This window comes from Meleagris gallopavo, chromosome 22 (genome assembly GCF_905368555.1).
Source record: "Meleagris gallopavo chromosome 22, MGAL_WU_HG_1.1, whole genome shotgun sequence".
In the NCBI taxonomy this organism is placed as follows: Eukaryota; Metazoa; Chordata; class Aves; order Galliformes; family Phasianidae; genus Meleagris; species Meleagris gallopavo.
Window position 1 is genome coordinate 1656617 of NC_139425.1, and position 26898 is coordinate 1683514.

Consider the following 26898-nt stretch of genomic DNA (forward strand, 5'->3'; position numbering starts at 1 on the left):
CATTATTGTTGTATTCTTGTTTTTTTCTCTAGCAAATAGGCATTCTCCTGTTGACAATAAAACTGGAGAAGTGCTGGTTGCCTTCTTTCAGTGACCTACTAAAGTAACTAAAAATCCTGTTCACTGCTCTTTGCGTGCGTGCTTTTCTGACTCAAATAATTTTATTGTCCATAAAAATTAATCATCCATCTTAAAAATGCAAGCTCAGGCTGATTTAGTGGGTTAAATGCAGAGTTTAATTTCACTATATTTGGATCAAAAAGTTTGTTAATATTGAAATAAATCAAACCCATCGTGTGTGAGGTCTGATGACTATGGACACTTCATAGGTGTATTTTGTCTCTCGACATGAAAGCCCACAGGCGTTGGTGCTGATGGCTAATGGAGTGTAAAACATCTTGATGTGGACTTTGCTGGCACTTAAGTCTGCTGTGTCCGGGAGCAGACACTGCTTTATTGAAAACAAACATAAGAACCTCTACCTTTTTACCAGTGTACCTTCAAAAACAGATGTGATCCACTGCAACTGTTTTGTGGCTATTGCTGCTTGCCAGGCTGATGGGTTCGAAGTCCTGTGTTCAGAGGCAAAAAAGAAAAAGGGTTTTGTTGTACTGCTGAATGTAAGTAAGCAGCTTAGAAATGGATTTCTTAACAGAGCAAGGTGGTAGCTTTGTTTGCCATGGGCCTGTGTGCAGGCATGGATGCCTGGGAGGCAAAGAGTTCTGTTTCCACATGCTTTCCTCAGTGAGATGCAGCTTGGCTGTATGGTGCTGGTGGAGATGTGGGAGCTGGATTTTTATTTGGCACTGAAGGGAATCCCTGTGGGCTGGGTAAGAGCTGAGGGGTTAAGAGCACAGCGATGCAGTTGGGTTGCTCTTCTCCACGTCTTCTGTATTTGTGAGTTTTTATGCTTTCTTTAAGTGATCTCAGCTATTGTAGGTCTGTTCCTTTCTGTAGTGAAGATGCAACGCCTCCTCCAGCCCTAACCATGGAAGTCTGAAAGCCATCACTGAAGGTCCTAGGAGAGCTATAGAGTCATTCTGTGGTTAATCAGCCTGAAATTTACTGATATCCTTGGAAGAAGAACAATGTATTTTTAACATATTTGCTAGGTAAATACTTCTGTTATGCATACAGGGAGCTGAAACTCAAGGACTTGCTTGTGTCATCACGTAATGGGTAAAATGAAAACAGACCTGATTCCCTGGTTTGCTGTGGTGGCAGTGGGATCGGCTACTGATGTCATGTGGCTCTGTTCTGAATTAACACTACCATTAAAGTAAAATGGGTGGACCTAAGCACACCTTCCGGGAGCATCTGTCTGGAGCAAGGATTTAAAGCAGCAGTGTCTTCTATGACCTGAAATGATATGAAGAAGAATGAAGGAGAGGTGTTTGTGAGACGTTCCTATGGTCTGTGAGGCTTCTGGCCACAGCTGTGTGTGGATCATTAAGGATTGTGTTCTCCAGTCATATACCCTGTACCCTGGAATCCCTGGTTTGTGTCAATTTTGTGCCCATTTGACAGAGAAACGGTCATCTGAGATGAGCAAGGGGAAAAAACATGGTCTTAAAGGGTGCTGAAGAGAGAAGGAGGTTTATCACAAGTTGCAGAGGGTGCTCTGTGGTAAACAGGGAGAAAGTATATCTGCTGATAATCTGGCAGAGGGTGGATGGAAGTAGAAACTGCAGGGAGGTTTGCAAGTCAGGAGAATGAAGTTGTGTGTGATACTGACAGCTGAACTTGTAATAATTTATCTGTCGTGTTTTGAACAATGCTCTCCATGTATCTGTGCTGCCCCTCTGATCCATGTTTTTTCCAGTGATGTATTCCAGATTACCAGAAGAGCATCCAAGAAGCTGAAGGCTGAGCTTTGAGAAGGAACTGAAGGCAGATGTTTAGCAGCAAACTCAAGAGTTACCAGTTCAACATCAGTTTGCTTGGACAACAAACTGCAAAGTCACTTGAGTTTGGTAGATAATTGCTTGCTTTTTTTTTTGTACGCAGAGGTCAGACACAATGGCAACACAAGATGCTCTCTGCTTTTCCAACAGAGCAGAGGAGGCCTGAAGCTGAAGTCTGCAGGTGCTTGGACTGCTACGTGTTGGTGAAGGTGGGGTTGACACACAGCTCTTATCACACGTTCTTTCTGCATGCATGGTGGCAATTAACCCGGATCACAGCTTGTTCCTGTCCCATGTACCTTTCTGTCTGCCTTGGGAAAACTAATCTCAAATTTCTTTACCAAGAGAGCGGTGAGGTGCTGGAACAGCTGCCCAGAGAGGCTGTGGATGCCCCGTCCATCCCTGGAGGTGTTCAGGGCCAGGTTGGATGGGGCCCTGGGCAGCCTGGGCTGGTGTTAACTGTGGAGGTTGGTGGCCCTGCATGCAACAGGGGGGTTGGAGCTTCATGATCCTTGAGGTCCCTTCCAACCCTGGCCATTTTGTAATTGTATGGAATGCTTGTTATTTGGGTTGATAGCTGAAAGGACTTAAGTTAACCATAGAATGAGGTGGCAGAGAAGTGCCAATGCTGCTTTAGACAGAGGAAGTAAAGCTGCGCTTGGAAATATTGCTGCTGGTAGACCTGAGGCTTTTCTCTGCAGGAAGAAAAATGCTTTCTTCTTTCCCTACTGCTGTGACCACCCTTCCTCACTGTGCAGCTGTTCATCTTTTTGTGCATTGTGAACCACTGCGTATTTCTGAAATCCAGCAGTAAGAACTCGACATCTGTGCCATTAATCATTTTCCTGCTGAACACTCAGTAGAAATGTGTGAATGACTCCCCTGGTCCATTCCATTTCTGTGGTGAATCTGTGTCCTCTGAGAGATGGGGGTTTCTCTGATGTTCTGCTTCTATAAGCAGCTTCCATGTGTGATGAGGAGGTTGGATTTTTGGATTTTTGGATTTTTCCTGCACTAGAATTAAAGCAAAACTTCATAATGACTCCCAAGACTGAACTACGGAGAGCTCTGTGTCAGGCCCTGCTGAAACTGCTGCCAGCTGGGATTGCTGGAAAGGAGGAAAATGTGTCTGTAACCATGAGCGAAATTTAGCCTGCTGTCTGGGTTTTTAAAGGCATCCACGTAGTTTATGTGTCGGGTTGGAAGCAAGGGAAAATCTGCAATGAATGCTTTCAAAATCTTTTTGAGGATTTTCTAAATTCTGTATCAAAGCAAATGAGTTTTAAATCCTTTTATTTTTTTTTTCCCCTCCCCAAGCCTTGCTTGCTGCTCTGGATAATTGTCCCAGAGGTTTCCTTTGATTTCTTTCCTCCATGCAGAAACATGTTGCTCTGCATCATGGGTGGAGCATACTTACACTGGTAGGGGATGGGGCTGGATCTTGGGGCTCCTAGCGTGGTCTCACAATCCTCTGGCAAAGCTAATTTCTTCAAAAGAGGAAAATAAAAAGAAGTCTTACTACTACCACTACAAGGAGAAAAGCTGGATGTGCTCTTTTTTGAAAGCAAGGCACAAAAGGCAAGTGAAAAACACGTCTGTGATCCTTTTCAGTTCTGTGCACTGAAATGCCTTTCCCTGCTGCTCGTGGTCTCGCTGCCTGCTGCAGGCCTTGTCTGTTCTGTTGGGCAGCACTAAAAAAGCTCTTTTGCAGCATGATCCATCGTTCTGGGGAATGTGAGTTCATCTGAGATGAAGCTTGTGCCATTTTCCTTCCCTGCTCTGTCCCCACACTTTCTGATGCTCTCGAACAATGGGGTTCTCAACCTGCGAGTCTCAGCCAAAAGAGGATGGGAATTTTCCTTTTTCTTACTTAAAAGAACTCTGTGAAGATCTCTCAGGTCCTCTTGAAGTAGTTGTTTAGGTCCAAGGCTGTGATTGCCATTGAGGGGTTACCTAAAGACTGAGAGGATGCTTGGGGCTGACTTTCTCAGCACATGCAGGCTCTTCATTTTTTTTTGGTCTTTGAGCATTTGTTTTTGATGCAGACATCCCCCTCTCATAGTGAACTGGAGCACATTGTTCATCAAGACCAATGCGTGGAGGCTGGGGATGTGGCTTTTAAATCTCAACTCTGACAAAGGACATTTGGGCTTGAAGGATGGTGTGGGCTGTGGGGTGGGAGAGAAAACAGGTAAAACCTGTGGGTTGAGTAAGGAACGTTAAATAGGATAGAAAATGAAGAGATCATAATAGAATAAACCAAATGGGATGCACAATGCAGTTGCTCATCATTGGCCAGCTCTCCCCATTTCATATTTCTGCATGACATCGCGTGGTGTGGGACATCCCTTGGGCTGCTTTGTGGCAGCAGTCCTGCTCCTGTCCTCCCCAGCTCCTTGTGCCCCCCAGCTCCTCACTGGCAGGGCACTATGAGAGGCTGAAACAGCCTTGGCTCTGTGCAGCACTGCTCAGCAGCAGCTGCAACATTAAAAAAAGTAATGCCTCCTCTTTATTTCCATGGAAAAGACAACAGATACAAGGAGCATAATAACGCTATTTGATAGAATAGGTTCTCAGCTACAAACCACTATTTTTCAGCAGTCACCTCTGTTAGCTCTACATTTTCACCAGTGATGAATAAGAGTGTTCATGCTGTTCTTGTAAATGTGTCTTGTTGATGAATGTCAATAGGTGCCAGTTCTTCTGTGTGGAGGAGTGCAGCACACCCTTGCTCCGTAAGCACTCCCGTGTCAGCTGCCAGTCTGTCAGATTGCAACAGAATGGAATGGGATATTGGTGGGTTCAAGCTCTACTGCCATCCCACCAACATCTGCCTCTGATGTCGTCACAGAATGGCCCAGGTTGGAAGGGACCTCAAGGATCATGAAGCTCCAACCCCTCTGCTGCACCCAGGGCCACAAACCCCCACATTTAATACTAGACCAGGTTGCCCAAGGCCCCATCCAAGCTGGCCTTGAACACCTCCAGGAATGGGGCATCCACCACCTCTCTGAGCATGTCATGGACCAACACCATAAAATAGGAGGCATTACTTTCAGAGCAGCCCTCATAATAATAGAAAGTGAGGGTTGGGCAAGTAGGGAAATGCTATAAAGAAAAAAAAAAAGAGAGAAATGCAGTGGGAAAAGTGTTGCTTTGTGAGTGCAGAGCTGGTTCTGGGTTGGGATGTGGAGCAGCGCTGTCTGAACGCAGTTCTCTGGTGGCTGTGTACATCACTCAGCTGCCTCCATTGGGTGGGAGCACCCAGAGCTCTGTGCTGCACCTGCGGGGCACTGAGTGTTTCAGTGTGACACCCAGAGTGTCTTCTGTGCTCCCAACCTTGTGGTTGGAGATGAACTCTTCCATCTGTAAGGTGGGTTGCTCTTCTTGTACCCTCTGCGCTGCCGTCTTCTTACTGCTTCTTTGGTGACCCAATTGGATCCAACAGACAATGTGCTGTCCCAGTGCATATCTGGGGGCTTGGTTTTCTCTGTACACCACCAGAGACTGCCTGAATTGGGTATCTGCCAACATGAGTTGCATTCAGCATGGAAAGTGCCTGGCTGTTGGCCAGGAGGAAGGCCTTGAGCTCATCTGACAACGCACGTTTCTTTTGTGGAAAGAGAAGAATGGGGATATTTTGAGTGGGAAAATGATCCCCCAGCAAAAATTTGAACATGGGAAAAAGCATCTGTGTGTTGCTGTATAAAAATGGCATTTCCAACAGGTTTTCTGAAAGCTCCCTGCTGAAACAGCTGCAACAAAAGCAGATCTGGTGCTCCTTACAGTGATAGAGCTGTTGGTATGACTGTCCCCAAAGGAGCATGGCTGCCGTGTGCCTCTCGTAGGTGGTGCCCCATTCTTTGCTGTGCTCAGGGCTCACTCACAGAGAGGAGTGTATGTTCTGTATGTCCTGCTGCTGGGGGAACACTTCTGCTGGGGGTAAACCAGACCTGGTAGGGCACCAGATGGATGCTATGAAGAGCAGTTGAAAAGGCAGCATGCGGTACTTGTGTCTCTGGTGCAGATGTGTGGGTGTGCATTGTTCTGCCCTGCTAGAATCCTTCCTCAAATGAGCTATTAAGGTTTTCTGCAGATGAGAACAATTCCCAGTGGATCACTGCTTTGGTTCATTTAGGACCAGATTTCTCAAAGCTGTTCGTAGTGCAGCTCTGAGTGTCACCATCTACAGCTGGGATCTGTTTTTCAGAAAAAAATCCCATGCAGCAAGCGGGTTTGACAAGAGGATCTGGAATGAATTAGAGAAGCTGAACACATCTTCTGTTCCTTGTTTTTGCTGGTGGGGCTCTGGAGCATTTGACGTCTGGTGTGGTTCTTGTGGTGTTGGCATTATTCATCTCCTGTGTGCTTTGGGTTACTGCCCACTGGGGCTCAGTCCTTGCGGGTCTCTGAGCACCCAAACCACACTGATGGGCTCAGTACATCTGGTGGTACATGGAAGAATGCCACTTTTTTTAATACCTCCCACTCTTTTTGTCCTTTTGGTTTCAATTCACCTTCCCACGCTTTCATTAACACATCTTTGCATCTTCTCCCTCTCTCTTGAAATTCTGGTTTTTGAATGCAAATGCACATCCCAGTGCCCATGTTGGCCTGATGTGCCCCCCACGCATGGAAGTTGTGCTGATTCTGTGTTCACACCCAATCAGTGAGGGCTATGTGAGTTGTCTTAGAACTTTTAGGCACAAAGACAGTCCCTTATGGTCAATTTATGATTATTCTAGTTCTGTCCTTACTCCTCCTGCTGCTCACCTCCCGCCTGATCTCATCTTTTCACATCAGTTCTTAAAGCAGTTATTCAAATATTGCATCAGATGCTGATGTGGAAACAAGCTCCCAATGGCTTGTGCTCCCAGCCTGTGAACCCACTCTTGAAGTCCTGAAATCTCCCATGATTCAGTCCTGGTGCTCACGGCACCAGGAAGTTGCCTGCTTTGGCCCCCAGGAGCTGCTCACATTGAGCTCAGAGTGGGGCACTCTGCACTGCAGGGCTGTTCCAGTGTCCCCGTCTGCTGCCATGGCCAACCAAGAGCCATGTGGGGCTGTCCCTGACTGCAAGCAGTGTGAATACTCTGTGAGAGGGGTGAGCTGGGCTGTATTGGCTGAGGAAGAACCAGCAGCCCCCAAAAATGTTGGGATTACTTCAAAGGATGCTTCAGTCGAAGGGACAGCACCAGGGAAGGAGCACTGTGATGTGGAGCAAACCCAAGAAGAGACTTCAGAGGAGCCATTGCTTTGCTACATTGGTCTCTGGGCTCTTCCAGGCAGACCCTGAAGTCCAGCAGGTACTTTCTAAGCACACACCTCATTTTTACAGTTCCTTGAATGTTTCCAGATTGCTAATCAAGGTTCTGCTTTGCTTCTCAACATCTGATCCATGGTTGGGCAGTGCTTTCCTGGAGGATAATGGCTGGTACCCACTGGGAGCCATTGGAGATACTTGACCACATCTCTCAATGTTTCCACAACTTTATTAAGAGCGAGAATTATCCCACAGATAATGGGAAGGTGTTGCGGGAGGGATATGACATAGAGGCAGTGTCTGGCATGGTTGTTATGTGCTTCTCAGCTGCCCTGTGGCCTGACGGGTGAACGGAACGTTCCCTTTTCCCACCCCACTGCTCTGTCTTTGCCTCTTTGTGAGATTTGCTGCACGGTCTCACACAGAACTCACTTTGCGAGGACGGATCTATGGCTAAAAGCAAAATAACTGCCGTGCAAAGGCCTGCCTAACAGTTCCCAAAGTCACAGAATCACAGAATCACAGAATGGCCAGGGCTGGAAGGGATCTCAAGGATCACGAATCTCCAACCTCCTGCCACACGCAGGGCCACCAACCTCCACATTTAAAGCAGCCCAGGCTGCCCAGGGCCCCATCCAACCCGGCCTTGAACACCTCCAGGGATGGACGGGGCATCCACAGCCTCTCTGGGCAGCTGTTCCAGCACCTCACCACTCTCTCTGTAAAGAACTTCCCCCTGACATCCAACCTAAATCTCCCCTCCCTCGACTTAAAACCATTTCCCCTTGTCTACTGTTATTAACCCTTTCAAAGAGTTGATTCCCCTCCTCTTTGTGGGCTAAAGTCCCTCATCCTCTGCAAAAATTTACCAGAATCAGAACAGCTGTGTGCCAAGAGACCCTGGCCACGCTCTAATGGCCTAAAACCAACTGCTGCACCAAGCTGGAGCAGTGCTGGGCTGGGCACGGGGCTCAGGGTGGGCACGGAGAGGAGGGTGCTCTCAAAACTCAGCCGTTACATCCTGAGCAAAAGAAACCCAATTCTGCTGGCAGAGCTGAAGCTCAGGAAGGGAAAGATTTGCTCGTGTGAAATACAGCAGAAGAGCATGTGTGTCTGTGTAGGACAGAGCAGACAACAAAAGCAAATTAGATTTCTTTAGATTTCTTTCTTTTATTATACAGGATCATATGTACAAGGTCACCTTTCTCCCAGACAGCAGCATCACAGCCAGTTCATAGCAAAAACCGCAGCTCATCTCTCAAAGCCTAGAAAACAGCTCTACAACGGCTCAGTACAACACAATGGATAAATTGTACAGGAACCAGAAAAAGGTAGGGGAAAGCACGATGATCCCTTAATTCTCTCATGACTTATTCAAAACTAAGAAATGCAAATAAAACATTGTGCTTCAAGAGCCATGCTTGCTCCAGGATGGTCCTCTGGGCAGGGAAGTGGTGCCCCCATGACCTGTTCTCCCCTCCACCCTTCAGAGAGAGATGCTGTAGAAGAGGTCTGGCTTTGAGCGCTGGAGCAGAAAGCAGGAGTCCCCTTTCAGAGCACCCTGTGCAGTCCAGGGGGTGCACATGGGCTCTTGGACTGAGGAGAAGGTGTGGACAGCATTCTGGATTCAAAGCACTGATTGTGTGTGTGTTTTGGAAGGGGAGTGGGAAACAGAGGGGAGATGGGCAGGACACAACTGATATGAATAAAGTGCTGCGTGAGTCTCAGTCCCATCTGCCTCTGAACCCAGAAAAACTGCATAAGCACATGGAAGAGGAAGGAACAAGATGAGAAAGGCTGAGAGACTTCTTGGGTGTTGCAGTGAGAAAGGGCTGCTTCAGCCTCCTACTTGCAGGACGTGGCATGGGTCAAAAGCAGGAGAAAGAGATGCCTGCATACCCACACACGTTGTGCTGGGGTCACTGTAATTGGCCTCAGCACGCTCAGGAGCTGCACTGCAGAGCTGTCGGATGATGGAGCTCAACTGTGGTGGTCAGCGGCTGCACAGCACTGTCCTGGTGCCCCAGAGACCCAGGGGAGCTGGCTGAGGAACAGATGTGAGCAGCAGGGCAGGATAGGGGCTGACTGCTCTGGCTGGAGATGGGTCGTAGCCCTTCCAGGGAGCTGCTGCTCCAGAAGGGTTGCATCCACCTGCTTGATGCATGCTTGCACCCCTTCTCTGCTGTACGACTGAAGACGATGCATGCCTTGTTCCTCCTGCTTGGGATCACTTGATTTCCTACAGGCAGCATCTCCTTACCTTCTCCTCTCTTCAAGCAGCTGCAAAGAGCACAGCACATGCACAGCCACCAGCTCGTCTGCCTGGAAGCAGCCACATACCTGCAGCAGTGCATGGGATGAGAGCCACAGCAGGAGGTGACCGCTCTGGCAGAAGAGCTCACCCCGCACCCTGTTCCTCAAAGTGACCTTGAATGCGAGAACACTAATTGTCCAAACCGAGACAGTACTTTTCCCCCAGTTACCAAATGCTCTGACTCTCACCTAGCATGGGAAAAAAAAAGTCCTTATTGAGATGGGCTTAGTTGTCCTTCCTCTCCTGCCAACCGCCCCGTATCATCTCTGACTCACTGGGTCCATACCCAGCCAGGGGTGATTATGGATCACGCAGGGTTTGGCTGCTGCCTGTGCTCGCTGCAGAGCTCTGAATCCATTGCACGGGGTCGTGGGGATCTGCTGGGATGAGTTTTCTTTGTCTTTGCTTTACAGATGGGTGGAAGATGTTGGGCCATGTTTCTCCTTTTGAATGCCAGGTAGAGATGACAGCAGCACTTCAATTTAGCTTGTCTTGCTCAACGTGCCAGGGCAGGGTTTAGCCTCGTGCTTTCCTCACACCATCGCTCACTGCTGTTCTAAAAGGGCTGCAAGGAGAGACAAAGGACAGCGGGGATAAAAGGGTGCATCATTTTCCTGGAACCTCACAGACAGCAATGTGTGATGTAGGAAAGGAAACGAGGGGCTGATCAGTGACCCAGCTGAATCAGCCTCCAAAAGCAGTGTGAGCTGTACCTGGTTACTGTAGTCTGGCATCCTCCACATCTGTGTAATGGCTGTTCTCCTGGAGGGGAAAGGGAAGAAGAAACAAGAGATCACCATGTGCCCATCTTGCCTTGCTTGAGACACCGTGCTGTGTCACATGAAGAGACCAGCTGGTTCCATGGTGGGCAATCACCCCAGAATGTGTGATTCCCTGCTTGGTGTTGAGGTCTGGCTTCTGCTGAACCTCAAAGAGATTGGGATGAAATCAAGCCCACCTTCCTACAGTGGTGTGAAATCTGGTGTCTGATCTATGCTGCTCCAGAGCCAGACCTCCAGTGGGAAAGCTGCGTGTCCCTGGGGAAGGTTTTAAGCCCAGGGTGTAAGCTGCAAGTGGTGAGCACTGATTGCTAAGTGAGCGCTTGGACAGACCCCTGACTTTCACATGACCAGCTAACCTGAGAATTAAGTAGCCACAGCATTTGTACAAAGTGGGCTTCATCATATGTGTTTGCACAGCTCTTACCTTGTTTTAGCTCTGTGACAAGTTTATTTGGGACCTGGGAATGGCCACACCTGTAAGCACAGACCTTGCAGTTGCAGGAACTGCACAAAGATGCTCAGGGGTAGCTGATCTGCAATGGCAAATAGGCAACATCACAAAGACTGCTGGTGAACAGAGACACTGCACAGCTCGTCCTCCAAAGTAACACTCAGGATATTCACCACTCCAAAGGCTGCAATGGCAGTGCAGTGTGCTGAACTGCTCCCCATATGAGAGTGGATTTGAAAATAAAGCATGTGAAAATTGCCCTCCTGGAGCAATTCTGCAATATGGCATCATTAAATGAATTAGATGCTCAGCAGTAGTCTTTTATTTCGTGAACTGAAAAAGAACAGATGGAAATGGAGCCAGGAGATGTCTGCAAGTGATAATAGGTGATCCAGAAAAAAAGCAAGAGAGACCAGTCACAACCTGGTTAGCAGAAGGCACTGGAGGAGGGAAATAGCCTTGTGCAATCAGGGAACTCAAGTGGGTGTTTGCAGAGCCCCTGTGGGGGCAAAACTCTGAAGAGTGCAATGCATGAACAAGGAGCAGCTGGAGACTGCGATTCCCAAGATGGGAAGCCTGGAGGCTTGTGAGTTCTGGCAGCAGAACAAAGGTTCCTTCTTTGTCTGCAGAGCTGCAGATACAAAGCAGGTGTAGTGCCCTGGAAACAGGCTCTTCAGGAAAAAAAACCAAGTCAGGTGGCATGTGCTCTGGGCAAAGGAAGGGCTCAAATGCGTGGGGATTTGCCTTGGAACAGGCAGTGAGTCAGCTGAGAGTATGTGGCTGAGGATCAGGAGACAGAACAACTTACGTGACATCGTGGTGGGCACCTGGTGCATGCCACATGATACAAAACCTACTGGGATGGCTGGAGGAAACCTCCTGGCTTGTAGCCACTTGTACTCCTCATGGATCTGATCAGCCTGCTATCTTCTGGAAAGTCAACAGGGCTGGGTGCAAGCAACCCCACAGATTTCTGGTGAACATCAAGAAAGCTTTCCTGATGCAGCTGACTGACAAGGGGTCAGCCTGATGCTCTTCTGGACATGCAGCCCATGAACAAGGCAGATCCAGACAACAGTGTGAAGGTGGAAAGAAGTCTGGGCTGCAGTGACAATAAGACAGCAAAGTTGAATTTCCTGAGAGAAATGACTAAGACAAACAACAGAATTGAACTTAAGAGAGCAGATTTGGGGTCTGTTGGGCAGAATCTCACAGGCGACCTTTCTGTTGGCCCACAGAGCACAGAGGAGCTGGGTGTCTTTCAAGACCACCTGCCTCAAAACATGAGAACAGTCTGTACTGCTGTGTGGTTGGGCAGGCATGACAAGAGACCAGCGAGGAGGCACAGCAAAGGCCAAACCAAGCTTCTTCCTACGGAAAGAACAGAACCCAGAAGTGAAAGCAAGGCTGGGCCACTCAGGAGGAATACAGAGTTGTCACTCCAGCTGACAGTGTTGGGAAAGCCAAAAGCCAGGAGTTGGAACTGGTGAGGGATGTGAAGGGCAAGAAGAAGATCTTTGGTAGGTACACCAGCTGTAAAAGGAAAGCTAAGGAAAAATTAAGCGGAGCAGAGCAGAGGATCCACTGACCTGGTGACAAAGCTGATGGAAAAGGCCAATGTATTCAAGGGTTGTTTTTCTCCCAGTTAACTGATTAGGTCTGTCTTGTGCCCTCCCAGACCCCTGAGCCCATTGGCACTCTGTAAGCTGATGGCTGTAAGTCAAAGACATGGGATGAAGAACTCACTCCCCAGGAAATGAAAAGACTTGAAAACTGCTCAGTGCTCTAAGGTCAGGAGCAAAATTTAAAGGATGGCCCTTGTGATTTGCCTTGCAGTGTTTAAGAAAACACCCCTGCAGACAAGTTCCACACATTAACCTGCTTCATGCTGAGCGCATCTGAGCCTGTCTGAAGTTGGCAGTAAAATATTTCTGAACTCAATGTCACTTTGAAATCAGAGAATAACAGAAAATAGAAGTGCTAGGGCCTGAAACAGGGCACTTGTTCACCCGTACCCGATAAGCTCTTCTTGAAGGAGATGGAGAGGGACTTCCTACGAAGTTATGTAGTGATAGGACAAGAGGTAATGGTTTTAAACTGGAAAAGAGTAGATTTAGATTAGATAAAAGGAAAAAAACGTTCATGATGAGGGTGGTGAGGTGCTGGCATAGGCTGCCCAGAGAAGCTATGGATGCCCCATCTGGGCCAGGCTGGATGGATGGGCAGCCTGATCTGGTGTGAGGTGTCCCTGCCCACAGCAGGGGGTTGAAGCTGGATGATCCTTAAGATCTCTTTCAACCCACACCAATCTGTCATTCTATGACACTTAAATCATTTCCAGTCTGTATTCTTATCCCACGAATGGCAGCAAAGAAGTCCATATTTTCTGTTGACAATCTGTGTGCCCTTTATCATCATTACCATCAGCAAGTTTTCCCCTAATTTCTATCACCTAATTTCTGCCTGTTTCCTTTGATGTAAACCTGGCCTTCCTTATTCTAACTGACACAGAGAAGGAGGCCAGCTTTTGCCTTTCTCCCTTCCAGCATTCTCTTATGATGTCTGCCCTTAATCATCTCTTCTCAGATTTAGCAGAGGTCACAGATTTCAGCAATGAGGTCCCAGAAACTGAAACAGTTGAAAGACCCCATTCAGATCCCTCATCCATCACGATTCCAGCAAAAGAGTGGAGGAGTGCAAACAGCCGGTCAGTGTCCTAAGATTTTTGGCCATAGGTAGAATGAAATGCTATGTGATCAGCCCAGTGATGATGGGGTGAGGCAGAAGAAAGGGACGGTGAGCTCCATCCTCACTTCTAGTGCCAGTGTGCCAGTGTGTAGTGAGAAAGGCCCACGAAAATCTGCTCCCTAGGTTCACCAGTCCTTATTCAGAGCAAGACAAAGGCTGATGTGCACAAAATCAGGCTAGCCACGCTCAGAGGAAACTGCTGCCCTTGCTATGGTGCTCAGCATCACGCACAGCAACCTGCTGAGACTTTATAACCACATTTCTGCTATTTGTTGTCCAATGGACAAAAGGGCATTGCAAATTCATGCTGTTAGGAAAGTGCAGTTAACACAACGTGGTCTGTCTTTAACATATGTTTCTATTCATCTGAGATCCACTTCCTTTGGAGCAAAGCAACTTAATTAAACCATTCATTAATTATTTTGAAATCAAAAATAAAAGTAATCTGCATTTCAGAACCCAGCAGTGTTTCTGCAGCATTTACGAGGTCAAAGCTTTTGCAAGCCACAGAGCAGCTAGGAAGAGCAAGCTGTGAACAGTCATGGGATTAAATACAACAATTTCCTTCTGGGAGGAGAAAACTATTGTCCTGGGGGGGGGTTTAACAAGCTTGGTAAAACTGTGGTCCCTTGCTGAATTATCTTGGCTGGAGGGACACACTAGCCAGCCTCTCTTACCAGTTCATCTTCACACTCATCCCGTGCAAGGCCCTCCTCTTCTCCCTCATCTCCATTCAGTGGCTCCTCCGTGTTGACCTCTGCCTCTGACGCTGTGTCTTCCTGCGAAACTTCGCTTTTGCTGCCATCCACCTTCTTCCGTACCTCTGTGAGAGCAAGAGCCAAGGCATCAGGATCAGGGGGTGATGGCTGCCGCCTGATCAGACTGATCCACAGGGCCCCAGGACTGAGTTGCTGTGTAAATAATGGATTTAGGGTTTATTCTGCAATGGGAAGTTTTGCTAATTTTGAAGGAGCTGCTAGAAAACAGCAGAGCCGGCCGCCCTTCCGCATCCCTCTGAGTGAGTGTGGGAGGCAGAAGTAACCCAAAAAATAAGGCAAATGAAACAAAATCAAACTGTGCTGTAGAAGAAAAAAATCTCCCATTTCATAATTGGAGGGGGTTGGGTGTGTGATTTTGGCAGCCCCTAATAATTGGCAGCACAGAAGTTTTTTTTGACCACTTATTTTGCAGAGATGCTTCAATTCCATCTGGTACTTCTGTGCTGTTTTCTCCTTCTTCTAAACACTGAGAGGAACAAATCAGTGTTTCCACTGAAACATGGTCCACTCTTCAGCTCTGAACTTCAATTTTGAGAGAAGGATGGAGTACCTTTGCAAAGCAGAACCTTCTCCAACAAACTGCTGAGGGTCTGGAGCTGAGAACTGTCTATTTACTGACAAATAGAATTAAACTCCTCGGGCAGGGACTTCTGTCTTGTTTGTTAGCATAGCACCCTACATGTCTGGGGGCTACAGAAACCTCTTGTTCTGTGTCTGAGGAACCTCCTCACCTGGAACTCAGGGGAGATACTTCAATGTCAGTGCCCAGAACATGTTACAAGCCACGTTGACTTTGCAGAGCAGCTCTGACAAGGTCTTTGCCCATCCTCGAGCAGCACCCCTGACCCCAGCACACACCCAACTGACCTGTGGACTGTTTCTGTTCCTCAGCAATCTGCTCCAGCCGGCCCAGCAGAGCATCGATGTTGGATTTGATCTGTGTCAGCTCAGTTTTGATGGTTTGAAGTTCGCTGCACTTCACTTGGAAGGAAAGGACAGAGAGGCGTCAGCCAACATGGGCTTGGCTGAAATGGGAGCACAGCCCTTGTTGAGAGCTGCAATGAGCTCTCCTGCACTGAGCCTCTTGCAGAATCATAGAACTGTTAAGGTTGGAAAAGACCTCTAAGGCCTTCAAGTCCAACCCCAGTCCATCCCCACCGTGCCCACTGACCACGGCCCTCGGTGCCACATCAAACCTCTTCTTGAACACCTCCAGGGACGGTGACTCCACCACCTCCCTGGGCAGCCTGTGCCAGTGCATTACCATCTTTCCGAGAATTATTTCCTGATATCCAACCTGAACCTCCCCTGGTGCAAGTGAAGGCCATTCCCTCTCATCCTATTGCTGTTACCTGAGAGCAGAAGCTGACCCCCACCTCACCACAACCTCCTTTCAGGGAGCTGTAGGGAACTATAATGTCTCCCCTGAGCCTCTTTCAGACTGAACAATCTCAGTTCTCTCAGCCATTCCCATAAGACTTGTGCTCCAGACCCCTCACAGCTCCACTGCCCCTCTCTGGTCACACTCCATGACCTCAGTGTCTTCTTTGTCGTGAGGAGCTGTCTTAGCTTCAGTTGGGACAGATTTGCTTTTCTGCACAGTGTCTGGAACGATGCTGTGTTTTGGTTTTAGGAGAAAAACAATGTTGATAATGCATCCAGTTGTTGCTGAGCAGTGCTATACATAGCCAAGGACATTTCAGTTTTCTCAGTTTCTCCTACCGTCCTATCAACGAGGGAGGGCAGGAGGAGTTGGGAGGGATAGAAACTGGACAGCTGACTTAAACTGGCCAAAGGGATAATCCCACACCATACAACATCCTGCATAGGGCAGGACCTGGCACTTGGATGTGCCATCACTCTCACTGTGGCACTGGTGGGGATCCAAGGATAAGCCCTTGTGCTTACACCTTCCCCTGCCATATCTGCAGCTTGTGGGCTTCCGAAAAGCCCTCCCTATGCTGCTGGTTGCAGGTGTTTTGGGGTTTTGCAGGTTTTGCCCTGGGAGCACCCAGCCCTGTGGGTGCCTGGCTGGAGGATGGGGGCCGTGCTGTAGATGGCAGGAGCAGGCCCCGCTCTGCACACACACACTTACACTTCAGCTTGGCCGAGCTGTTGGCAATGGCAGCCGATCTAGCAAAGAGCTTGACAGGGAGAGTTGCCTTCACACGCCGGACGAGGGGAATGGTGACCCGCGGCCGCTTCACTGGAACCACCCTGGGCACCGGAGACACCCGGCCCCGGTACTCAAAGAGCCTGCAGGGATACGGGGGAAGCAGGAGCTGAAGCACCACAGCCTGGGCCCTGGCAGGTCAGACCGTCGGGTGCTGCTGCCAGGACCCATGCCTGCCCCTCACAGCTCACAGAAAAGCCCCTTCGGCTGCAGCCTCCCCGGCTCACCTGTCGTAGAAGTCGTCTCTGTAATAGTCATAGTCGAAGTCATAGCCGCTGCAGGAAGAAGCAGGATGACACAGGTTAATTACTACTGATGAGTAACACGGGTTAATTACTATAGCCACCACACCCCACCTTCACGGACCCGATGGCCACAGGGTCGGGGCAGCGCACAGGGGGTGATGTTGGGTGAAGCTGGGGCTGCCTGAGGGAGAAGCAAGAAGTGCAGATGGGTTAACATCTACAGAGAGGGGCTGGGGGCAATTGTCCACACACATGCTGTGAGGATGCCCATGTTCCAAACAAAGACCAAATCCCAGAGCAGGGGCAGCCCTCCAGACCAGCCCACCTGGCAGAGGAGCTCCAAACACGACTGAGGGGCTGCCTGTGCCACACTGGTTTACCTGCTCCCAGGGCACTGCTGACATCCCTCCCTCCTGCACTTTGTATGCTGGGACTGCGCCCACATCAGGAGGACACAGCCCTACCTGCCCTGCTGCTGCCTTGCTATGATTCTTGTTTGTATCACATACAATTGGTAGGGAAGAAGTCAGGAAGAAGGTGATTTTTATTCATTTAACATCTTTGCTACTGAGGATGTTTTAAGTTCCCCTCACAGTGAGATCCTCCCCACATCCTGTGTGCTGCTGCCTGGATTACTGCTGGTTGCATGGGAAGCTGTGCTGCTGTGAAGAAAGAGAATGGTTACTGCAGCCCTTGAAAGCAAAAGGTGTGTAGTGAAAGCATAAAGTACTAAAAGGAACAAGGAGATGAGGATGGAAAGAGGAAAGGGTGAGCACTCAAGTATGTAGCTTGGGAGTAAATGTGGTGTCCTGCCTTGTAAGAAAGCAGTGACACAAAGGATGGGTGGCTGGCCACAGTGGCTGCTAGACAGCATGGTTCAGCCTTAACCCAGGGCATCTGTGCTGGCACTGGCCATTCTACCTTGTACTTTGGTTTGGCACCTCGCCTTCTGACCTGTCTTGAAGACACTGTGCTGCTGGCTGCACAGCAGCCTCCCATCCAAAACCCTGCGTGGTCTGTATTTATTCTTTGTTGTGCTTTTCACAGCTGAAAGGCAAAGGTAATTCCTACTGCATCAACTCTTGCTGGAATATAAGCAGCCTGTTCGTATGGAAAGAGATGTATTTTTTCAAGACCAATAACTTTATTTCCATTCGGCCCTGGGATGAAGCCTGAAAATACAGAAAATCTCCAAGAACAACAGCTGCCCTCGGCTCTCCAGTCTATTTTGATCAGTAGGCATGTTTGACTCCAATTCTGTTTGAATCCAATAAACACAGAATAGAATCAAAATAGGATGTCATTTGAAAGGAAAATTGAATGAGGATTCTTCTATGCTGTCAGACTCCCACGCTTCCTTTCTTTTTCCTTCTTTAGCTGCAAGTTAAATTGAAATTGCTACAATTCTGTGACATTTGTCAGACCTGACAGGTTCAGGTGAAATGCTCCTGACTAGCCCCAGCAAGGCCACTAACTTTTTGGGGGTGGAAAGCCAGGATGAGGAGAATCATCCTGCTCCGACTCCAAATATTCTTTAATTAATTTCCAAAAGGAAGTAGATGCTTAATTATCCTGGAGAACTGGTTCTGACTTCTCCCCAAAAACAGTGGGATGTATCTTGTTTAGCTTCAGCCAGCAGGAATGTAAACACATCCCAACACATTCAAGCAAAAGGCAATTCCAGGCCATGGCTCATCGCAGCCAAAGGCAGACATCTGAAGTAATGTCAAGCAAACTGCACTGAAGGAAGTTTTTTTTAATCCAGCAAGCACAAAGGGAGTCCAGACAACGAGACCCCATGAGAGCCCCGACAGAGTGGAGGGCTGAATGTGTGTGAGAGGAGTCCGCCTCTGACTCAGTGCGGTGAGGGATGGCAAACACTCTGACCTCAGCTTCTTTCATCACCTAGAAACCACAATACAGCCCTCCAGGAACACAGAGGGCTCAAATGAGGGTTTTTTCTGAAGTCTGAACCCTGCTGTAACACGCCATCCAGGTCATGGCCAGTCCTGCAGGGGGCAGTGGGAGGAGGGAAGCAGTGTTGGATGCTCTTACCAGCAGCTTTAGAAGTCAGGCGTGGAGCAAAAGGCAACTCTTCCAACACGAGAATAGAAAAATGCCAGTAAAAATCTTAGCTTCAGTGATTTATCTGAAATGTGCACACCTGATAATTTCCCTGCATGTAGGATAAACCTTCCTGCAGTAGATGAATCATTACTCAGTGACCTGACAGGGCTTCCTTTATGTACATGAATAATTTTCGCCATTTTTCAATCAGTTGGTGACATCGTGCCCTTTAAAATGAAAGCAGGGACAATCAGAGAGAGAGGCAGCAGAATCCTGTAAGGCCATGTCAAGCAGCACGACTCCTGATGCATTCCTTCTGCATTGCTATTCTTGAGCAATTAAATAACATTTAGTAATGACTCACAAAGGTGCAGAACCCACACATTTCTAATTGAAGGGCAATTGTTTTTAGGTGCTGAATTTACATTACATTTGAGGTGCCATTTCTGAGCATGGACCTGAATAGCAACGTGAAGCTGAGTGGCTGTGCTTTTAATTACCTGGGCCAATCGTCACAGGCAACACGTTGTGCTCAGCTCACATCCTTCTACTAACAATTGCACAACCTTAATTAGTGCAGCAGTAGAAATAATATCTACTGGAAAGCTACTTGGAAAATCTGGCCATGGTTAAATAGAGAGCTTTTAAAGCCCTGCACATCTGGTGTGAGGTTCTTTCCTCCTGCGACTAGATGGGAAGCTGGGAGTGAAATGCTGGAAGTGAGCCCAGCACTTCTGAGACACTGGGGCTGCAGAAGGGCTGCACAAGTCCTCACCAGTGTTGGACCCCATGGGTACTGTTGTATACCTCTACTCTTCCTTGGGGCTGTTTCTCAGCCCTCTGCTGGCAAATCTGGCACCAAGGGGCATAGGGTGTCACTGCTCTGCTGATTGCAGGTGGTGTGAGTGCAGCTTTTGGGCTGCCATGGGTACAATAAGGGATGTGGATGCCAGCTGGGCTGAAGGACATTGTCCAGCTGTGACCATAGGCTGCGGAAATGTCAGTGGAGGTCTTTGCCCATCAAGCTGTGTGGCACTTGGTTGCTCCTGCAGGACTTAGGTTGTCCCAAGGCTGCCTGTCCTTTTAGCATCAACATCACTAGGAAGGACAGAGGTCTGTGGTCAGTACAGCTCTGTCTGCTTCACTGCCCTGCAGCAGGGGCCTGGGCAGAACAGTGATGGCAGCAAAGTTTTCCACTGTCTGTCTGTCTGGCTTTTGTAAAGCCACCTCCAAAAACTGATGATGGTGTGAACCTCGGATTATATTCTACCTTCTGGAGGTAGGTGGGAGGATACCTCCCAAGAGATTTCAATTAAACACCCAAACATACCCTGGGGTTGATGGATCAAACAAGACTGTCAAGATTTTTGCTTCCTTTAGTCCAAAATGAGATATCCTTTGTCTTGCCTTCTCTAATACTTGCCTCTCTCATGCACTCTTGGAGCTAGGCAAAGTAAAACCCAACTACTGAAAAAATAATCTTGTGTGTTTAACACAGCATTTCTATAAATGACAGTGCTGCGATTTTTGAAGTCTAACATTCAGAAAAATTTACGATGGTTAGAAAATGCTATAACCACAGCTCACTGCAAACCTGGGTTCCTGGCTTTCCATGAGATAGCATAAGCACTGCTAGTCCAGATGGCAAAGTTTAAATCTGTCATCAATCTGGAGTGAAATACTGCTGAAGCTCAGAGCAGTCTGTGGCCCATATTTTAGCACATCCATATCTGTGGGAGGAAGCAAATATCTCTCTCTTCAGCTACATGGCAGCCTGGAAGGCCGAAACACTGACCATTTCAACAGAGGATCAGTGGTCAAGGCAGAGATGAAGAGTAAATGCTGACAAAGAAATGCTCTATCATCTAATATATGGAACGAATTCATTTGCATTATGGCACCATGCAAGTTGTACGTGTACAACTACATAGAAGGCTTTGTGTCATCTCCATCTCCATACAACAGTGAAGATGATGCACAGATCTGCATTTCCTCCCTGCAAAACCAGAAGGCCAAATTCTGGCTAAGGCCAACCTGGGTTAAATCTACACTAAGACTCTTGGAGCAATTTGCAAGCAGTTTGCTCCTCTGGTGCAACATGAGGCCATTCCCTCTCGTCCTATTGCTGTTACCTGGGAGCAGAGGCTGACCCCCACTTCGCCACAACCTCCTTTCTGGGAGTTATAGAGGGTGATGAGGTTTCCCTTGAGCCTCCTCTTCTTCAGACTGAACAATCCCAGTGCTTCCCATAACACTTGTGCTCCAGACCTCTCACAGCTTCATTGCCCTTCTCTGGAGAGGCTCCAGGGCCTCAATGTCTTTCTTGTAGCAAGGGGCCCAACATTGAACACAGCACTCAAAGTGAAGCCTCACCAGTGCTGTGTGCAGAGAGACGATCACCTCCGGCTCCTGCTGGCTGTGCTATTTCTGACACAAACCAGGATGCCGTCGGCCTTCTTGGTCACCTGGGCACACTGCTGTCTCATGTTCAGCCAGTTGTCAGCTAACACCCCCAGGTCCTTTTCCTCTGCACAGCTTTTCACCCGCTCTGCCCCATGCCTGTAGTGTTGCCTGGGGTTGTTGTGACCACAATGCAGGACTCAGCACTTGTTCTCACTGAACTTCATCCCATTGGCCTCAGCCCATCCATCAGCCTGTCCAGATCGCTCTGTAGGGCCTTCCTACCCCCAGGCACTTTTCCCCACCTTGGTGTCATCTGCAGACTTACTGAGAGTGCACTCAATTCGCACATCCAAATCATCAATAAAGATACTGAACAACACAGGCACCAATACTGACCCTTGGGGAACAACACTTGTGACTGGTCACCAGCTGGATGTAACTCCATTCACCACCACTCTCTGGGACCAGCAATCCAGACAGTGTTTTACCCAGCAAAGAGTGTAACCGTCTGAGCCACTGCCAGCTTCTCCAGAAGACAGTGGGAGACAGCGACAAAAGGCTTTGCTCTGGTCTAGGCAGGCTACATGCCTTTCTCTCATCCACCAGGCAGGTCACCTGGTCACAGAAGGAGATCAGCTTGGTCAAACAGGACCTGCCTTTTGTGAACTTATGCTGCCTGGGGCTGATCCCCCAGTCGTCCTGCACATGCTGTGTGATCTCACTCAAGATGAACTGTTCTATAACCGTGCCTGGCACTGAGGTCAGGCTGACAGGCCTGTAGTTCCCCAGATCCTCCTGACAACCCTTCTTACAGCTGAGTGTCACATTAGCAAGTCCAGTCATCTGCGTCCTCTCCGGTTGACCAAGACTGCTGAAAGATGGTGAAACACCGCTTGGCAATCACCTCTGCCAGCTCCTTCATCACCTCAGGTGGACCTCATCTGGCTCATCTGTGATAGTCCATGTGAAGAGCAGGTTTACACTGGTGATGCTGCTCCCTTTCCCAGCATCACTTTCCCGGCCAGACGTATGAGCCAAAGCAGGGGGAAAAGCAGGGAAGAACATGCTGGCTGAGGACGGGAGAATTTGTCTTGTGAATGCTGCAAAGAACTGAGCAGAGAGTCTCAGGGAAGGTCTTGGCAGATGCCTTGGGGGTGGTGGTGGGTGGGTTTCTGAAGCTCTGGTGGGTTTAGCTACGTCAGCAGCACACTGCACTGTTAAGTTTTGCCATTTACTAGCACTGTGCTATTGGACTGAGTCTAGATCATCGTTTTCTCACTTCTCTTCATCCCTCACTTCTTTTCTTCTCAGAGAAAAACCCACAATTCTCTCATGATTTTCTCTTGTTGCAACATCCACCTATTACACTGATACTCATTCCATTCTTGCATTCCCAACATCACGCTTTCTAAATATTGACTTAGTGCCCTAGTCTCCATGTGAATACAATCACTTAAATTTATAAATAAAACACATTTTGGGATCTTGTTATTTGTTTCTGGGTTCTTAAACTTTCAAGGTACTCTTTCTGCAACCTCATGAGTAGGAACATGAGCTTCTCCCACACTCCCACAACTTCAGACTGTGGGGCTTCAATGAAAATCATCAGTTATCACGAGAATCATGATGAAGTCTCTGGAGTAGGCACTGAAGACTCACTCTGACATCTGTAACACCCCACATCTCCTGTAGACCTATCCCATGTCCCACTTGTTCCTCCCATGCTCGGCATCCTCTTTACTGCTCTGAACCACTGGCTCCCTTGGGACTTCCCCTGACCATCTCCTTGGTCACCTCCAATTACTGATCTGATAACTTCCTACCCTGTTTTTGGGTCAGGCCATTCTCAGGTGGAGTCTCACAACAAAGGCCTTGGCCAGCCCTGGGTCTGCCATTGATTCGTCCCTTAAGCCCAGCCCTGAGTGGGGTTGCAAGGGCCAGGCTCAGGAAAGGCCATGGGAGGAGAAAGTCTGACAAGACAGGAATGGCCTGGTTGCCTGGGGCAGGCATCAGGGAGATCAGGGCAGCAGTTTCAGGGAAATACCAGCCCAGAGAGCTTGGGCCAGGAGGTTCGTGGTGACCTACCTGTATAATGTGGAGGCTGCTCTCTTCAGCCCTTTAGGTCTGTTAGGTTTAGGTTCCCCAGCCATGTTGATATCTGCAACAAACAAAGCCACAACATTACCTTGTGTGCCCATGAGAACTGGGAGTGAGGCACAGCCCCACTGCACTCTGCTGGGATAGACCTGCTGCACTCCTGCCTTCCTTCAGCTGGTCCCTGATGGACCTTCACAGGAAGACAAATGTTTTCCTCTTGCTCTACACAGATACAAAACACTCATTTTCAAAGTCAGTGCCTCTGGACACGCTCAAACCCATGTACACAAATTCAGGGCAGGCTTCCCAGGGGAGCACAGTGCTGTTATGATAAGGCACAGAATACAGAAAACTGCCAGTAGTTCCAATTTATTCCTTGCTCCTTCTAGAATAAAAATGAGTGTTAAGCACAAGCCACAAGTTGCTTTGGACTGGGATACATTAAAAAGTGCATGGAGTGTAGGGACACACACCCAATTGATCTCTCAAGCATATCTTTGATGAAGGGCAGGGAGAATGGGTTGCTCTAATCTGTGGAGGAAATTTCTCTCTCAGTCTCTGCCAAACATGTTTTCGATGTGGGAATAAAGTGATAGAGCCAATTTCATGGAGATAGCCAAGAGGATGGCAAGCCAGTGCCAAGAGTGACCATAAGTCTGTCTAGATGCTTCTGGACACTGCAAATCATGAGTTGGAAGGGACATTTAAAGATCATCTGGTCCAACTCCCACGCAATGAACAATGACATCTACATCTTGATCAGGCTGCTCAGAGCCTCCAGCTTGACCGTGAATATCTTCAGGGATGGGCCATTCACCACCTCTCTGGGCAGCCTGTGACAGTGCCTTACCACCATCTTTTTCCTTATATCCAATCTAAATCTTCCCTCTTTTAGTCTGAAATCCTATTATCTTGTCCTATCACACAGCCTGAGTCACTGGAGGTTTTTTCTGGCAGGGATAGGAAAGGACAACTGCAGCCACCTGGGTGTGCATTACTATCTTGCTTCTGGAGTTGGAAATGAATTGCAGTTATTTGCTTAATGGCTGTACCTCCCTTCATCAGCTAGGCACAAGACTTGTGCTCAACATCACATGCATGCCCTGGAAATGTGTTCCTTGCAAGCAAAGGGACCACCACCCATGGTGGCCATGCTATGTGCTGCTGTTCTGGCACGGGGGCACGTTCCGATCAAAATGCCTCCTTTCATTGTTGCCTTTCACTCTCCACCCTTCCATATTCAGCTGCTAACGCAAACGTAGGAGAATGCTGAGCCTGAACAAGGAGTGAACAGGACAGTTCTGGATGGCTGCTGCCAACATGGATGTCTTTCCGTTTTTTGGAACAACACAATGCCTTTGGCAATGCTATAGAGGAAGGGAGGAATAAATTCTTCCACGGTGCATCCCAGAGCACATCCTTGCTCAGCTCCAGTTCTCCTGCTGTGAACCCATTCTGCTGTCAGGGTGCATCTTGCAAGCTGCCAATCACTTTTCCTGCAAAATGGAGAGCAACTGACAGCAGCATGCTGACTGACACCCTTCCAGGGAAATGCAACGAAAGCCGAATGGTGGATAATGACAACAATTAGCTCAATTTGCTGGCATGCACTGCTACAAACAGCACCACAGAGCCTTCACTGGGGTGTACAGTCAGAGCAGGAAATTTGTACTTTCAATCTGACTGTGATGAGACGTCAGAACCCCCAGGACTCCCTTGTCAATGAACAGGGAAAGATAAGAGCTCAGCATGCACATCAGCCTGGACACATTTTGTATCCCATTTCCATTCTGGCTCCCTACTCCTCATCACTGAACCCATTTGCTCAGACCCCCGCTGCCCATAACCAGGTGTCTCTTCCTGCACTAAATGAGAAGATTGTTCTTTGTCTATCAAAGATGTCAGGGAAAGGTTACTGGTGTGGATCCAGCCTGAAGCGCAGAGCTCCTGCACTGAAATAGTGATGGCCTCCTGCAATGACTGGATTTTCTAAGAGCATCTGCAGAAAGCACAGTGGTAGCCAGGACCTGCCTGGCAGAGCAGTCCATGACCCAGTGAGGGATGGGCTGCAGACACGGCTTCCAAACACCTCAATTTAATAATGCATTCAGTATCTTGCTGATCAGTTAAAATGCAAGTCTGACAATTTGCACGTCTGCTGATAAAGGAAGAAGAATAGAAAAAGATGGAATAAAATGCTATTAGGACATCCAGATAGAGAACTGATCTTAATAAAAAGATGCCAGATAGAAAGATGAGCTGCTGCCTTGCTCAAGCTAAGGCCTGGCATGTAGGAGTGGCTCTGGATTTGGATGTCCTGCTAACGACTCCTGCTGGCACTGGGGACATGCTGCCCTGCTCTACTGCAAGCTGCTGCCCCCCAGCAGGTTGGAGGTGCTTTCTCCCTTCACCAAGTGCTGTCCACAGTGCACGGGCGGTAATTTCCCAGGAGCTCCTGCCATCCAGAATGCAGCTGTAGGCCTGAAGAGCACTGGTTTACCGCTCTTCTGCAGCATCAGGTGCTTGCACGTGCAACCAGCTGAAGCTACTGCATGGAGCTGGGAAGGAACACTGGCTCCAGCCACCACGCTCCAGGTGCTTGGAGGACTGGACATTATAGTCTGAGACTCACATTCAGAATTCTGCTTTTGAAGCCTGACAGTACTGGTTGTACCAGCAGGTTTTGGTTTGAAGATGATAGCATGTCCCTCCAGGCCATGCCCATGCACTGAGGCAGGGACAACCTCACCAGCAACACATCTACCATGCCCATACCTGTCCCATCTCTTTCTTTCCCTCCACATTAGTACAGCCCACGTGGCTGTGAAACCACGTTTTTGTAAGGGTCTTCTACTTTTCCTGTGCAGACATTTTCTAATCACACTGTACAGCATCTTTACCTCTTTCTCTCTGCTGGGTTCCACTGAAAGAGAAGCAAATCCACATTTATACTGGGCCATGAGTATTACGGGAAAGCATGCTGAACTCTTCTGTTGTGAGAATTGATCATGAAGAGAAGGCAAATGAAAGGGAACTGAAAGCTCCTCCAGTGTGTGTGCAGTTCTCACAGCTGTAGGTTGGTTCTTTTGCCTTGCTGGCATGGCAGACCTCTGGGACCAGCACCAATAGGACAGTAAACAGTTCCAATCACAATACCTTTTTATAGGCATCTCTCTTAAGCAAAGTGGCTGTGTGGCCTTCTCCTAGCTGCACTGCTGACAGCAGTGCCAGCATGAGCTCCTCTGCTCCCCAGCACCTCGCTCATCATTTCTACCAACAATGCAAACATGTGGGCAACATCTGGGCTGCAGCCACCCTGACACACTGCACCTCAGCTCTGCTTTGTGTTGACAGCAAGAGAAGTGAAGAAAAGTTTCTGTATTCGAGTAAACCATGGATGGAAACAGCACAGTGGCTTAAAGACATGACCTAGCACACAACTTCCTATTTCTGACTGCTGTGCTAGCAGCAGAGTGGGAATGGGTTGCAAATCGCTCCCCTGTGTGTCCAATGGCCGCTGCTTGCAGCAGACTTAGAAATAACAAGTTTTCATTAAAAACACTGCCTTCAGTTCCAATTCTCAGCTTAGAGCTGGTGACAAAGGCTTCTCAGCATGTGACACTTCAGAGCAATCTGCAAAACAAGGATGCAGCTGGGAGCAGCTGGGGTGGT

At 48.5% G+C, this 26898-nt stretch overlaps 1 protein-coding gene across 6 annotated transcripts in view; it reads right to left on the minus strand.

The window, feature by feature from the left end:
* Nucleotides 1–8312: 8312 nt before the first annotated feature.
* RALY (RALY heterogeneous nuclear ribonucleoprotein) overlaps nt 8313–26898 on the minus strand; it is a 109547-nt gene continuing 90961 nt past the window's right edge. For 5 of the 6 annotated variants that reach the window (XM_085242081.1, XM_085242079.1, XM_085242083.1 and 2 more), the window contains 7 exons: nt 23215–23287; nt 16642–16689; nt 16337–16497; nt 15109–15222; nt 14140–14285; nt 10195–10243; nt 8313–10046 (listed from right to left, as the gene is read on the minus strand). In XM_085242081.1, the coding sequence (XP_085098207.1) occupies nt 10199–10243; nt 14140–14285; nt 15109–15222; nt 16337–16497; nt 16642–16689; nt 23215–23287 (587 nt within the window). In that variant the 3' untranslated portion in view covers nt 8313–10046; nt 10195–10198. Of the gene's footprint in view, nt 10047–10194; nt 10244–10687; nt 10797–14139; nt 14286–15108; nt 15223–16336; nt 16498–16641; nt 16690–23214; nt 23288–26898 lie in introns of all 6 variants that reach the window. The other variant, XR_014887814.1, reaches the window with a different exon arrangement.